The 15,797-nt window shown below is 52.5% G+C and overlaps 1 protein-coding gene across 8 annotated transcripts in view; it reads left to right on the top strand.

Moving 5' to 3' along the window:
* Nucleotides 1–395: 395 nt before the first annotated feature.
* The window catches only part of Arap1 (ArfGAP with RhoGAP domain, ankyrin repeat and PH domain 1), a 63,518-nt gene continuing 48,116 nt past the window's right edge, over nt 396–15,797 (top strand). For 3 of the 8 annotated variants that reach the window (XM_076846679.2, XM_076846680.2, XM_076846686.2), the window contains exons 1-2: nt 13,136–13,189; nt 13,969–14,053. In XM_076846679.2, coding sequence (XP_076702794.2) covers nt 13,166–13,189; nt 13,969–14,053 — 109 coding nt within the window. In that variant the 5' untranslated portion in view covers nt 13,136–13,165. Of the gene's footprint in view, nt 468–13,135; nt 13,190–13,890; nt 14,054–14,589; nt 14,640–15,797 lie in introns of those variants that run through there. The other 5 variants (XM_076846683.2, XM_076846685.2, XM_076846682.2 and 2 more) reach the window with 4 other exon arrangements.

Here is a 15,797-nt window from a genome sequence, read left to right on the forward strand (position 1 = left end):
CCCCCCGCCCAAATCTCCTTCACGTGTGGTGTGTTTGTATGTCCGTGTCCCTTCCCAGGGCGCTGACTCACGGGAACAGGGGTGGCGAGGCAGGGAGACTCCGGGAGAGACGGAGACTCGATTGCCTTTGTGCGGGGCGGAGGGGGGGGGGTGTGTGTTGAGGCAGACTTGGCCTTAGGAGACCCGAGGACTTGCCAGCAGCAAGAAGGGAGGAGAGAGAATCAGACCCACAGGTCTGCTAGGCGGGCCAACCCCGCGGACTCAAGGATCGCTACTAGGCTGGGGGCGGGGCGGGGCGGGGCCGGGTCCCTGCCCCTTCTCCGCTCCCCGCTCCCCGGGGCGTCACGTGGGGCGGGCGGAAGCGCCCCGCGGGGTGGGCGCGACCGGCCGGCCGCCGCGAGTTGGCGGTGGCAGCTGGAGTCAGTAGCGGCCCCGGGACTTCAGGTCCCCGCGTGGACACTTCACAGGTCAGTGCTTCTGACTTCCTTGGCCCCCGGTCCGCAGTCCCCTCTCCTGGTGTGTCTGCAGTTTCCCATACCTCGGAAGGGAACGCCGAGCCGCGCGGCCACCCAGCGCTGGGCTCCCACTTCCCGGGGTTATCTCGTCTGCTTTGCTTTAGGCCGGGAGTGGGATGGGGTGGGGGTCGCTGCTAAGGATGAACTGTTGGGTCAGAACGGGCAGACACCGAGCTTCCAGCCCTCAGCCCCTCAGCATGAAGGCTCCCAGGCTCCGGAGCCAGCTCGCCCTCGGGAGTCTTGATTTTCTTATCTGTAAAATGAAAGCTCCCACCCCGTTGGCTGCAGAGACCCTTAACCTTTCTGCAGAACCGTTTGACCCAGAGCCTTAGACCTGGGGCAGGCTACTTCCGGTGTCTGCACCTTAATTCTCGGCCGGTAAATGGGGGCATGGCCTCCCAAGAGCTTACCTGGCCCAATTGCTGGAAAAAGGAGGGCTGTGTTCACTGAATGGGGTCAAGCCGGAAGTAGGTGGTTGGGCCTGTAGAGCACAGGCTTGGAGTATGACCTGGGGACACAGGGTGGGTAATTGGTCCCAGGTCTCCAGGAGTAGTTTTTGGTGCTGGGGAACTCTAATCAGGAGCCATCAGAGATGGCTTCTACTACATGCACTCACCCAAATCTCATGTTCTAGGGAGCCTTCTCTCTGGGAGCCACACTGTGGGGCGGGGGAGGGCTTCAGGGGCAGACAAGGGAGGGATGTTTAGGAAAGTATTTGAATGCCTACAGTCTCAGGGTCCCAGACTGAGGCACTCATGATACCTGTCCTTCAAGAGCCAAGAGCACTCAAGCTGGGGGAGACCTCCCAGCAAGATCATTATAGAGTAGAAGGAATCTAGTGGAGCCATGAAGACAGGTATGGACAGGTACAGGCCCAGGGAGGAGGAGATGACTGGAATGGGCCTTGGCAGGTCAGTGGCAATTAGTGAGGTCAACGGGCCTTCAGGTGAGGGCATAGCTGTGCAGAGGCAGGAACCTGGATGGTGTGTTTGAAAAATGGCATGGAGATGGGTTTGGTTGCAAGGGGTGACAGGGGAGGGGTGTACAGAGAACTCATCCTTATATTCCATGGGTCACTGGGGATTGTCTAGACCCTAGCCTAGGGACCCTGCCTCCCCATTGGCCATTTGCTCACTGGAGAAGTATAGGAGGGAGGTGTCCCAGGCAGAGTACTGACAACTATAGTGTGTGTGGTAGAGGAGGGCAGAGGTCCAATGTCCCTCATTGCCCCCAGGCTTTATTTGGGCATTCAGTCTCCTCCCTCAGTCCCAGCCTTACCTTTCACCATCTGGGCTCTAGTTATTTTTCTCCACACATCAAGAATCAACCTTTTGTGCAGATTGCATGTCCTCCCCACACCCTCCAGAAGTTTTCTCTCTATCCATATCCCAGGTTATTTGGGACTTTAGTTTTCAGAAATGGGCTGCTCACTCTTTCCAGCCCAGTCTTTCAGTCCTCTCTAATAGTACAAGTTAGGAAGGGTCTTCCTGGAGCTCTGTGGAATAAGGTACTGCAGCGCCATGGGACTAACTGGGACTTGGGACCTGAAGTCCCAGGGCACCACCAAGCACTGTCTGGCAAGACCCCATGCTTCTCAGATCCTTCATTTCTCCATCTGCATGATGGGGTGGTAATCCCTGGCTTCATGTCCCAAAGAGAGACTGTGCTGGGGCAAAAATATGGTCTATCTGAAAATAAATCCTGCCCCCAGCATTGAGCATTTGAGTGAAGGAAAGAAGGAACCCAGGAAAAGTGGTCAGTTCAGGAGGGCTGCAGAGTACTGGGGCCAGTGGTGGACCAGGCCTAGGGCACTGGCTAGAGGGAGGGGAGTCCCCATCACCCTCCTGGGCCTCTCCCCTTCCCACTCCACTCTCCCTTGGCTAAGCTCAAAGCAGCCGCCAATGCCCAAACAAGTGGCCTGTGTTCCCAGGGGAGGGGGAGGGGAGGCAGGCCCTGGGCTCCAGGCCCGTCTGTCCAGCGTCCAGTACTGACCCTGGCCCCCGCCCCTCTCTCTGGGTCTTAACCCTTGGGGGCCTGGACTGGGTTCTGAGCTGCTTGAAGGCTGGTGCTTCTTGCCCACCCTGTTTTAGGTTTTCAAGGGTTCTTTCTACCTTGTTTTAGGTTTTCAAGGGTTCTGTGAACCATGGGGGAAGCAGTAGGGTATCAGTTGGAAATGGGAAAGAAAGGAGGGATGAGGGATTGGGGAGAGGCGCCCTATGGCAAATACAGCCATGAGCACTTAGACACCGCTTGGCTCAGAAGCTTCTTTTGTAGATGATGACACAGAATTAAGGGCTCTGAGATCAGACCAGGATCACACAGGAAGCCTGGGCAGGGGGCAGGAAGTATCAGGACAAGTAGACTCCTAGTCTGGGGAAAGGGAAGTAGAGAGGGAAACTTTCTCTGAGAATCTTCCAGGTACGGGCAGGCTATCACTGCTTAAGAGGAGAATCAAAGAGGAAGACACTGAGCCTGAAAGAGTTTAGTATTTACATTAGTGAGTACTATGTTGGCAAACATGCATATAGTGTTGTAGGCATCTTCATGTCTGTGTGTATATAGATATGCATATACATACACACATGTGCATTTATACAGTTCTGGGACTAAACCCAGGGGTGTTCTACCACTGAGCTACATCCTCAGCCCTTTTACATTTTATTTGAGACAGGGTCTCACTGAGTTATCCAGGCTGGCCTCAAACTTGAGATCCTCCTGCATCAGCCTCTCAACTTACTAGGATTACAGGTGTGCACCACCATACCCAACTACTTTTATGTATATTAACCATTTCTATCCTGCCCACAACCAGAGAGATTAGGTGCTGTTTTACAGATCAGGAAACTGAGGCAGAGTGAGGCAGAGTAATGGCCTTAGTAACAGTGGATTAGGGTAGTGACAAGATCAAGACTCAGGCAATTCCTTGCCTCCTTTAGCCTGATTTCCCCTCTCCCAGGCTACTGTCACCCCTGGAGCCAGGGTCTTGCTCAGTGAGGGACTTTCCCTGGGTGATGGCCAGTGTCACTTTGAGCCAAGTGTGTCCCCAATCAGGCAGCCCTGGGCCCTCCTTCAGAAGTAGCATCCATCCCTTGGGCAGCTCCTTGCACCCCATCTTCTGGTCTCAGCTCCCTCCACAGCCCTATACAGAGGGAGGTTTCATGTTTTACTGAGGAGAGGGATTCTTCACTGAGAGTGGCCACGTAGGTCTGAACAACATAAGGATATGAGGGACCCAGACATCTGCCTCCAATGTGTACTCCCCATGAAGCTCAGGGCCTGCCCCTGTTTCAACACTAGGGTCCTCCAGCTCTGGTCAAAGAAGACATCTTGTCCATCTAAGTTCACCCCTGGGCAGACCCCCAGACCTGTACATTCCAATAATGACTCTGGGGAAGACAGTCCTAGCTCAAAGAGGCAGATGATGCCAGGTGTCTGGGAGAGTCTGGGGCTACAATGCTTGGTTCATCTTTGCACAGTCTTCCTGTGCAATGTCTCTCATCTTTTAGGTGATAGTTCAGGAAGGACAAGCTTGTCTCCCATAATTAGTATATCTGGCCAGGCACCGTAGTGCATGCCTATAATCCCAGCGACTTGGGAGACCGAGGCAGGAGGGTTGCAAGTTCAAGGCCAGCCCAGGTAATTTAGCATGACCCTGTCTCAAAATAAAAAATGTGCTGGGGATGTTGCTCTATGGTAAAGTAAAGCACCTCTGAGTTCAATCCCCATTACTGAAAGTAAAAAAAAAAAAAAAAATTAGGACATTTGCCCTGCATCATTGGGATAGTCAAGAGTGGCTGAGAGGGGATATGGACTTAAGTAACCAGTTCAATAACATTGTGATTTAGTTTAGTAGAAGTAAATTATTTAATTATAGTTATAATAGCATAACTATTGCTTCTTGGAAGCTGTGCCAGGCAGTGTGCTAGGAATTTTGCATACTGATTTCCTTAACAATAATTTGATGGGGTAAACACCACTCCCATTTTATAGATAAGGAAACTGGTTCCAGAGAAGTTAAGTGATTTGCCCAGGACCATCTACGGGGCATTTGAATTTCTTTTGCTTCAGTGGGAACCCTGAGCTTGGGGAGGCATTGCAGACAGAGGAGAGTCAAACCTAGTCCCAGCCTGGGGACTCCCAGTTGGAGTCACAGGCAGAGAATAGAGTGCCACCTGTTCAGGTGATACACTGGTGCCCAGTTGTGGAGCCAGGATCCCATCAAGGGTTTCCTGCTTGCAGACTGGACTAATTACTGTTGAATCCGGAGTCCCCAGGAGCCCAGGGCACCTTCTGGAAGACTGATTTCTGCTCTTGTACTGTTTGGTCCAACCTGACTTTTGGTAATACAGTGGTTTTTGGATGAAGAGACTGAGGTCAGTAGAAGGTAAGTGACTTACTAGCAGTGATCCAAGAAAACAGAGGACTGGGACAGGAACCCAAGTTGGTGGGGGCTGGGGGGGGGCTCTAAGATGTACTCAACCCCCTGCCTGGGGCCTGGTTGGACCCCTTGAAGCCCTGAGCTTCCTCAGACACTTCCCACATTGACTTGCAACAGAAGCCAATCTTTCTTCCTGACCAAACCCAGAACCAGTTCCTCCTAAGGTGCCTGGGATCTGCCATAGTAGGGAGTCAGTGACTGACCAAACCTAGGAAATATTCCTAGAGCCAAGAGGCCAAGATGCAGAGCCCACCTGTGATCAGGATTGTGATGCTCAGGACCAGAGGGGTCCAAGGAGGGCTTAAAGGGTCAGAGTCCCCCATGGAGGGATATGGTAGAGTCTTCCTCCTTATCATTGTCTTCAATGTTATGAGGGCAAAGGTAAGATCAAGAAGGGGAGACCTCTTATGACCATTCCTCTGTCATCATCCCAGGCCAGGGACCAGGGGTCATACCTGGAATCTTAGCTGCCCAGAGACCCTGGAGGATCCTGGCCTGGTCTGGCCCAAGTTCCTCTGATCACGCCTGTGTGGGAGCTCCTGATGGGACAATAGCAGTGCTGAGTTGCCACTGCACATTGGTCTTCAGATCCATGGGTGTCCCTAGCCAGCGTCCCTCCTGGCCCACCTCTGTGTGTCCCTTACTCTCCTCCCACCATAGCACGAGGGGCCTGGAGTTAGGAACTCAGGGTCTGTCTGTGGCTTCTAGCTAAGTTCAACTTCCCTGAGCTTCAGGGAGGGCAGGGTGAAGTGGCTCCTGGGATATTCCAGGCTCACCAGCCCCAGATGTGGACAGCACAGGGCAGAAACCAACCAAACTGGACAGGTGGGAGGTGAAAGTAGAGGTAGAGGAGAGTTTCTCTTTCCTCTCTGCTCCCGCCTTTTCTCCCTCCTTTTCTCCTTTTCTGCTCCACACTGGCTGCCAGGATGTTAAGATTCCGAGATTCTAATCATCAGAGATTTCAAGGATTCTAGGGTTTTGCTATGTCTGTCATTCTCAGCTTCTGAATTTCTGAAGGTCCCAAGTTCCAAGAGCCTGCACAGCTTGGAGTTGGGGTGGATCACCCTGCGTTGAGGCTGAGCCTCATGCCACTCTGTAGACAATCTGGTGTTCAACCGAGGATCAGAGAGTTTTGCAGGCTGCTGGGTGAAAAGAAGCCCCACTGGCCTCCAGCCTCTATGTGCTTTCTGCCCACACCACCCCCAGCATACACACCCTGCTGCCTCCCTTTCCAGAAATCTGAGGAGCAAGCCACAAGGACAGGGTGGGAGCAGAAGAGACAGCTGTGTTTGGAGGCAGGGGCCCCCTCTGCATTGACTGGGAGTAGTGGGGCTGTCCCCATGGACACCAGGTCAGGTTGAATGGAGACCCAGGGAGAGAAGGTGGTGACTGGCTGGGTCACAGAGCAAGGTCAGCATCATACTGCGGGCATAAAAGCCAGCATGAGATGTGGCTCAGCAACCCAGGTCAGGCCTTGAAGCTTTAGTCAGGCTTAAGAACACTTACGAAGAGAGGTGGTTGGCAGAAATCTGTGCAGGGAGCCCAAGGGGAAGCACTATCCTGCCTTAGGGTGCCTGGGTCTTGGCTGAGGGCCTTGGGGTGGTTCAGGATGCTTCCCCCAGCTCTTCCCAGTGCTGTCTGGTCCTGTGCTCAAAGGGCCTTAGGCACAGGAGTGCTTCCTGGGAGACTCCCTGGCTGGGTGAGCTCCTTGCTGGGGCTTGCTTCTTAGCCCCTTCCAGGCCACTTCCCTCTGGTGGGGACTCTGTGAGGTGGGCTCAGCAGTTGATGCCCCAGTGGTTAGGGTGGCTGGAGCCCAACCCTGCACCCTGCACCCCTTGATGTGAATTGGATGAGGCTTTCAGCCTATGAGCCTTGGTTCTCTTTAGGGGTGACCTCTAGCTGGCTGCTGTGTGGTTTGGCAGCTTTTAAAATGCAAGTTTGTTTTTAGAGGCCATCATGGGCCTGGTGGGGAGAGAGGGACCCTTTCCTCTGGGGTCAGGGCTGGGGACTGATATTATTTCCAAAAGATAAGACAGCTTGGGGTGGAGTGTCCCTTGCTCGGTGAAAGGGTATTGGAATGTCAGTTGAAGTTCTAACTCCCCATTCGGGTTGGGGCTCTTCCTCCTGCTTCTTCCTTTTTCCTTAGTTCTACAGATGGACATGCTAAGCCAGGGAGTGTCTGTTCCAGAAATGTGAATCAGGACACTGACCTGCCTCTACTGCTGGTGGCCTGAAAACCCACATTTCTCAGGGCCAAACTGGCTTAGCCCACTTGGAGGGGCAGGTTACTGGATAAGAGATACTGGTTTGCTCCATTATCTCTGAAGTCATCTGAGGACCATCTGCCTACTAGTTATTCCAAGCTCAGGCCTGGTCCTATTCCTGACTTGCTGTGTGGCCCAGTTAAGCTTTTGCCCTCTCTGGGACTTACTTTTCCTTCTGGAAATGTGGAGGATTGGAAGTGGTGGTTCTTAATGTGGGAAGAATGGATGGTTGGGGGTTACAAAGTGCCAGAGGGAAAGCAGGGCTGGACGGGACAGCAGGAGGGTAGAGCTGTAGCTGGTGGGCCCGAGCAGGATGGGGGCATGGTGCTGAGAGGCTAGAGGCTGGACTTCAGCCACACTTGGGTTGCTGACTTGCAGGATGATCTGGGCTACTTGCTCTCCATGTGTAAAATTGGGGAGTATCCTTTCAGTCAATAGCTATTCATTGTGTGTCATCTTTGGGACATGGGAATAAGATCATGGTCCTGTCAGAGTTGGGGGTGAGAGACAATATGTGACAGATAGAGTCACACTGACCAGTGGTGTGATCAGAGCTGTCATGGAGTCAGAACTGCTTCCTGGAGCAGGTGGCACTTGATCTGACAGGGTGAGGTAGAAAAAGATGTTCTAAGGTTCTAGACAGATGGAATGGTTATAAGCGAAGGCCTGATGGGAGGTAGTGCTGATGTTGGGAGTGGAGGGAATAAGGCCAGAGATGAGGGATAAGAAGCAGAAGCCAGTGGGTGGGGGCCCACTGAACCCCAACTGGCAATGGGGAGCCACAGAAAATTAGGCAAGCAGGGGAGAGGCAGCACTTGACTAGTGGGTGGTGGTTGGTTTCAGAGACTCCTGAGAGCCTGTTGTGGTTCTGACCTGCTCTAGGGAACTGTTCAGAGATGCATGGGAGGGTGGGGTGTCCTGAGAGTCAGCACTTCCCTCTGTGTTGGGGGGCTCCCCAGAAGTGTTTATTGGGCCAGCGCAACAGGAAGTGGCTGGGGCAGCACCAGAGGTCAAAAGAAGGGATAAGCCCAGCCACAGAGTCAAAAGAGCCTCAGAGTCAAATCTTTGACTCTATCCCTCCAGTCTGAACTTTGCCATAGATCTTGACCAGTACCCTCACCTGTCTATCTCACCAGGGTGAGCTGGGCTCAGCCCCAGATAGAATGCCTCTCAGGTCCACCTTCTGCAGCCCCTGCCCAGCCCTGTCCACCTCTGTGTGTGTGCCCAGCCCCTGTTGCCCACAGCAGCTCTGAGGCTTTTTGGGGAAGGATGTGAGGCAGAGGAGGAGGGGGATTCAGGAGGGAGAGGAACAAAGGCTGAAAATACTGACAGATGTCACATATTGAGCACCCGCTGCAAGCCAGGCCTTCGTAGATTTCCGTCAGTGTATTTCATCTATAGTTATTGAGCATATTTTGGAAGACTGCTCCAGCTCCTAGGGATACAGCTATGCATAAAACAAGGCCTGTGCCTCCTGGCTGAGGAGGTTGACATTAACAAATATATAAAGTGATGTCTGGTAGTAATAAATGAGATGCTGAAGAATGAAACAGGGAGAGGAGAGAGAGACTTTTAGAGGTGCTTTTATAGGTCCATTGATCAGGGAAGGCATAGCATTTGTGAAGGTGCCTGAAAAAGTGTGGCAAGGATTTGTGCCAATGTCTGTCCAAGAGCATTCCAGGCCCAGGGAGCTCCAGCGCCTGGCCTGAGGCAGGAGCCCATGCAGTATGTGGTATTGGAGTAGCATCCAGAACAAGCAGGTGGGAACCAGTAGGGACAGACCGCACAGGGCCAGGAGGCTGTGTGCCAGATGGAGCTTTTACTCCAAAGGAGTGAGAGCTGGTCAGCTGTGGATCTGTTTTGAAGGCTTAAATTTATTCCTTTCTAGCATGCAAGACAAAGCTCTCATGATCTATTACACAGATGTGTAAACTCAGGCTCAGAGAAGTTATGTGGATTCCCCTGTCTCACCGTCTGTGGCTGCGCACTCTGTCCAGGAAGCACTCTACTGCCTATCATGGCTTCCTCTCATCTAGACAGTAACAATGAGCATCTTAGGTTAGACTTCAAGTTCTTTCTTAGCCTACACTTGCTCTCTCTCTTCTACCTGCCTTCCCTGTCCCCTTCCTGGGCCCTGTGTGTCTCTGTGTCTTTCTGAGGAGATGGGGTGGAGAAAGGATCCAGGCAGTCCTTGATTCAGATTCTGGCCCCTGTGTGGCCTTGAGCAACCTCTGAGACTCAGTTTACTCATCTGTAAAGTGGTCTAAAACCACCCACTTTATCGATGTGTGTGGTGTGGTGGCTGTGGATACAGTACTTGGCAGATAGTAGCCACTGAATAGTGTGGCCTCACAGTGCTCTGAGCAGGGAAGGCTGACCAGGGGAGCAGGTTAGGATGCCCCACTGTGGCTCTGCTGGACAGGGCTTGGAGAAGAAGGCTGAGTCGGGGAGTCCTCCTGTCTTGCTGGCTGTATATTGGGGAAAGCTGAGGTCACACAGGAAATCAGAGGCCACAGCCTGTGGGAATGGTTTCCCATCTCCCTCCTCCCTTCCAGTCACAGCCCCTTCCCCTGCCAGTCTAGCCACCCCCACCCCCCAACACAGCAGCTTCCCCTTTCAGGTGACAGCAGCGAGGGGCCCACTTATCTTCCGGCTTCTCCATTCTCCTAGGGGCCACCTAGGGAGGGGCAGGTCTGGGTCCCTGTTCCCCTGGGCCACAGTTCTGGGGTGCAGAGGAGCCCACCAAGTCCTCCTGAGCAAGCAGGAGCCTCTGGTTTCTGATCAATTCTTCTCTCTACCGTCAATGCCATGCTGGCCCGGGGCCACTCCAGTGTATGCCAAGGGACCTGGCAAGAAGAGCAGTGGTGACCCTCCTGTCTGCTCCTGCCACCAGTGATTCTGTGGTCAGCCCTGTGTTCCCATCCTTCTGCTGTCTTCCTGTTTCTGCCTCATTTACAGTGCTGATAGCCCCTCCTATCTCCCCACGGGTAGCGGTCACAGCAGAGGGCTTCCTGGAGTCACCCGGTGGCACCTCAGGCCTGCCTCGGCTCAGCACACACACTCTGTGGTGTGAGAGGTGCCCTGGGAAGAAGTCCCAAGCCCCAGGAGACCATGTTAGTGACTGAGGGTCATGGGCCAGGCCAGTGCCCTGTTGTGCTTTTGGCAGGAGCGCAGGTGTGGGTCATGGGTGGGAAGGGCCTGAGCCGGCCCTGAAGGATGAAGAGGTGGGGCAGAGAATGTGGATGTGGGTTGGGGCAGGACCTTTTCCATATCAGGTTCACCTCGTGGACTTGAGGGCAGGCTGGCTGTGGGTAGGGAAAAGCAGGAGGCAGGAACAAGGGGTCAGGGTCCAGGCGAGCTAGGCCAAGGACTGGTGTAGCTGTCAGTGGCCAGTGCTTACCACAGGCCCTGGGTTTCACCCCCTGCACTGCAAAAATAAACCAGCAGAGGCTTGTTATAAAAGGTGACAGGGAGAGGTGTGACAAAACATGCCATAGAGGAATGAGTTGGGAGAGGGGAGTGGTCCTGAGTGGCCCATCTGGGGAAGGGTATATGACAGGAGGAGAGGGATTAGTATGTGGCAGACTTTCATGAGGCCTAAAATCAAATCCTTTTTACCTTCAGCTTCATTTTTTTTTTTTTTTTTTTTTTTTTTTAAAGTGAGGGACTTTGGAGTCATAGCTTGCTTCCTACCTGACCCTCTACTCCAAGGGCACTGAGCCATGAGGGAGCCGAAGGGTGAGTGTCAGGGCTGGGGTGGAGTCAGATGCTGTCTGGAAGACAAACCATGGGGACCAGGGAGCCTTGGGTTTACTGATGGGCCTCAGTGCATTTCTGGTTTGGAAGTTGGAGGCTGCACTCTGCCTCTGGCCTCTTGGGCCTGGGGAAGACCGGGGGGACCTTATTTGATTAGCAGTGTGTGAGATCCTCAGGAGTGTAGGTTGGGGAGGGGGCTGTGGGTCTCTGTCTCTCATTCTCCAGTCTAGATGACCCAGCATACCAGCAATTTTGTTTATATTTCTCTTAGTAATCTATTGCATGCTTTATTTAAAATGAAGCTACTGTATAATGATAGTGTTAGGGAACAAACTGCAAGAAACTCAGTGTTAGTTACTTAAATGCATTTCTCTTTTTTCCTTCTGATTATAAAAGTGATACACAGTTGTAAAAACTTCAAACAATACAGACATCAAACTTGTAGAAAATCTTTCAAGATGGGTCGAAAGTTAACATTAGGCATGAAATTACGACCTGGGCAGTCCATTGTCCCTTAATCTTTAGTGTCTCTCAGTCATTAATAAAACTGTGGTTTATCATTTTATCAGGGTGATGCTGGTGGGGCTGCCATAAGAAGGTTGCTAAAATATCTTGTCTCATTGGGCACACCCTTAGGGATGTGATTGCAAGTTCAAAGCCAGCCTCAGAAATTTAGTGAAACCTTAAACAACTTAATGAGACTTTGTCTTAAAATAAAAAAATAAAAAGGGATGGGGATGTGACTCAGTGGTTGGATGCCCCTAGGTTCAATCCCTTGGTACCAAAATAAATAAATAAATAATATTATTAAAATTTGAAAAAAATCATGTCTCTCATCCACACTCTGTGAATGTGTGTTGTGCACTGCCAAAGGGTACTGGGGGATGGGTGGAGGTGATGGCTGGAGAAGAAGATCTGAAACCCAGCCTTTCTTCTGCTTGCTGGGCTGTATGCCCTAGTGCAGGGTTCGTGGAGGAAGAGCCTTCTCTATCTAATTTGTTTAAGGGCCCCACCTGTGTTGAAAGCGCTTCTTTCAGAGCAGGGTGCCAAAGAGCAGGTGTGTTTGGTTTGGGATGGGAGGTTGTGGTGTCTTGGGCATGGCAGGCAGAGGTCCAGCAGGCAGTGGGTGTCTGGTCTGGAATGATGGGTGCAGAGGGACATGGCTGGAGGTGAGTGAGGTAGTCATTGGTGTCGGGGGTAACTGAAAACCTCAGGATGCTGGGGGTCCCAACTAGATTCTGGTTGTAAGTCCAGTGCCATGGGCTATTCTGGTCAGCACTGGCCAAGGCCTTGGGATTAGGGACAGGAAGTGACTGCTTTAGCAGCAGAGAAGTGAGCAGAAGATGAGCAAGTGTAGCCTCCAATACACATGTGGTGACGCGTCATGGTTGTCTGGGTGCTGGGCAGGGACTGAACGCTTCATTTTGTGGAGAGGGAAACCAAGGCTTGGAATATCACATGATTTTCCCAGGGCTTCAGGCAAGAAGTGGTGGAGCTGGGACTGGAGTCCAGACTTGCTCTGCATACTGGGTAGGGGTGCCTGAATCCTGGAGCCCGGGGACTTGCCCACAGACCCCCAGCTTCCCGCTAGGTAGCTGAGGCAGCTCTTCATTTACCTGGACCCTGGGGACACTTGCCATCAGCCTCCTATGCTTCAGGGACTCCAGACAGGCCGTACTGCAGATGGGACGGGACTCTCCTGGTGCTAGGAAGGTTAACAGGGCAGAGACACAGGCAGGAGCAGGGCAGGAGCCCTGGTGTGTCTTCTCGGGACTTGTAGCAGTGGCCATCTATCCCTGAGAGATAGAAAACAGGTCTCTTGGCCCAAGGGCCAGCTGACTAACCATTTGGGAGTTGCACTTGCTGTCTTGCAGGAGGCAGGTGCCGGTGCTGAGAGAGCTTTTTTTTTTTTAATATTTTTAGTTGTAGTTGGACACAATACCTTTATTTATTTATTTTTATGTGGTGCTGAGGATTGAACCCAGGACTTCACATGTGCGAGGTGAGTACTCTACACTGAGCCACAAACCCAGCCCAAGAGCTGTTTTTTGCAGGGGCGGGGGTCACTTCTGCACCCTTTGGGGCTGGGAACCCAACCCCCACCTAGTTCCTCATATCTACAGGAAGTGTCTCCAAGGCTTGCCCGCATTAGCCTGAGCTAGTGGAGTCCCAAGCGTCCAAGCGGTTGGTAGATGTCCAGGAGGGTGACCCTGCCTGTAGGTATCACCCTGGTGACTGGGCTGGGGAGGGCTAGACGTTGGGGTCTAGGGCATGTCCAGGGTCTGGAGCATGTTGGGCTCCAGGGCAGTTGTGCACAGTGGGATTGTTGGTGGAGAGCCGGAGGTCTGAAGGCTGTGTGGTGTAGTGTGGTGGGGCAGGTGGTTGTACTGTGTGGCTGTCGGGTAGGTAGGAGGTGTGTGCCCTGGAGGCAGTGCAAAGTATGGGTTTGTGGTACTTGTGGGGTGTGACTATGTATGTTTTTGGTTCCTGTGTAGACAGCTCCGAGGGGTTTCTTGAGGTCTGTATACTCAGGTTCCTGCCCACCTGCTCGTGCTGGGAAGCCTGGGGCAAGGGGCAAAGGGCTGGCCATGCAGAGAAGGAGGAGGTGGGTGAGTGAGCTGAGACCTCAGCCTCCTGTCCCCTGGAGGGTTGGATCTTTCTTTGAACTCAGAGTGGAGCTCTGTGCAGAGGGGGCCCTGGAGATTCAGTCTGGGGAGATGTTCTGGCCTGGAGGACTTCAGAACTGAGTGTGGAAGGAGTTAGGACCTTTAAAGCTGCCCTGTGCCCTGACCAAGGATGACTCATTCATGCGAAGCAGAATGCAAAGAGGCTGAGGGACGCCTCAGAGAGGGACACAACCGCATGGGTCAGCAGCCTGCCGTAGCTTCTCTTGGTGTCCTCTCTTCCTGTCCTGCAGAACGCTCTGAACTTCGGGTTATCCAGGTCCTTTCCTGTCCTTGGGCCTCTCACATTCAGTTCCCTTTGCCTGGAACAGGATCCCTCAGGAAGCCTCCCTGACTCTACAAGACAGAGGCAGCCATATCCTCTGAAGGCTCTGTGGGCTCCAACAAGTAACCTGGGTAAGTTTCCACCACATGGTGTGAAAGGGGGTAAAAATCCTAAGTCTTAGGGCTGGGGATAGAGCTCAGTTGGTAGAGTGCTTGCTTGCATGCAAAAGGCCCTGGGTTCAATCCCCAGCACCACACACATACACACACACACATACACACACACACACACACACACAAATCCCAGGTCTTGGGATGGTTACAAGGATGAATGAGAGGAAGGTGGGAGTCTGCAGAGGCTGGGCACACAGTGGCACTTAGGAGATACAAGAAGCTGGGGTATGGTTGTCATTCTTACTGGGCTACCAAAATGGTGCCATCCATCAGTGGTGGGTAGGAGTGCTGAGAGGGAGATGTCAAGCTGGGACAGAAGTGGGGCTCTGAAATTTAAACTCTGCTTTTGGTGTTGAAGTGGTTGCCAGAAGGGTTAAAGCTTTGACTCCAACAAGAGGGACTCAAGCAAGACATGAAGAAGGACTGTCTGGCAAGGATTAGAGATTCCAGATGACCGTTTCTTACTTCTGAACTGGGATTGGGTGCCCTTATGAGCCATCCAGGTGCTGGACTCCACTGTGGAGAGCAGGGGAAACAAGAAGAGGTACAGACTCTTAGAATACCCCAGGCCACATTGTTTGGATGGAGGTGGATCCCTGCAAAGAGAGCAACCAAAGAAAACAGAAACAGTGCTGAGCTGTATGGCTGTACAGAGGCCTAGGAAACCAAGGGGCAGTCAAGGAGGACTTTCTGCAAGAGATGGCCCGGAGCCAGTGCTCTGAGGAGGGAGGGTGTGGTTTATTTACTCATTATCAGCTGACAGTTTTAGGGGCCCCCATAAGCCAGGCCAGCATCTGGTATAGGAAGTGACATGGAGAGAGTTGTGGAGGGGGCCAGCCCAGCCTGCCTGGGACTTGGGGTATGTCACTGAGAATTTGAGCAAGTCACTTCCTCCCTGTGGGTGTTTGTTTCTTCTTCCGTTATAGTCAGGGCTGGACCAGGTAGAATGACAGCTGATGAGCTCCTGAGAACACAGGGATCTGGCAGAACTTTAGCAGGGTTGGGACCCTGGCCATAGCCAGCACAGCCAGCGATGGCAGAGGGAGATGAGCCAAGCGAGAGAGGAGGCCTGGGCCCTTGGGTGGGGGAGAAAAGCCCCCCAGCTGTGGCTGTGCCCTTGCTGCAGGAAGACATTTGCCTCTGCCCTGACCCTGCCTCCCTGGGGCAATGACTCTCTAGGTCTTGTCATAGCAGCATAGTTTCAATTCCTAAACCAGGGCCAGGGTGAGGACAGAGTAATTGAGGTGTAAAATTTAAGGGGGGACTAAAGACCTCTGATCATCCAGGTATATCTTCTTTTTTTTCTTTTTAGTACTGGGATTGAACTCAGGGGTGCTTTACCACTGAGCCACATCCACACCCCTTCACATTTTTCATTTTTAGACAGGGTCTCACTAAGTTGCTCAAGGACCTTACTAAATTGCTGAGGCTGGCCTTGAACTTGTGATCCTCCTGCCTCATTGTCCCAAGTTGCTGGGATTACAGGCATGTGCCATCACACCTGGTATAAGATATTTTAATGCCATTTAAAAAAATCAAAATTTATGCCAAAAATACATGATGAGCAACATTATAAAATATCACAGTTTTCAATAGAGAGAGGACAGTATTGCTGACTGGGCCTGCAGAGGCCCAGCCTCTGCAGAGCGGTGCTCCACTCTTCTTGTTTCCAGGAGCTTCCCTCTCCAGGGAGCTGCCCCTG

The sequence above is a fragment of the Callospermophilus lateralis genome, chromosome 2 (assembly GCF_048772815.1).
Source record: "Callospermophilus lateralis isolate mCalLat2 chromosome 2, mCalLat2.hap1, whole genome shotgun sequence".
In the NCBI taxonomy this organism is placed as follows: Eukaryota; Metazoa; Chordata; class Mammalia; order Rodentia; family Sciuridae; genus Callospermophilus; species Callospermophilus lateralis.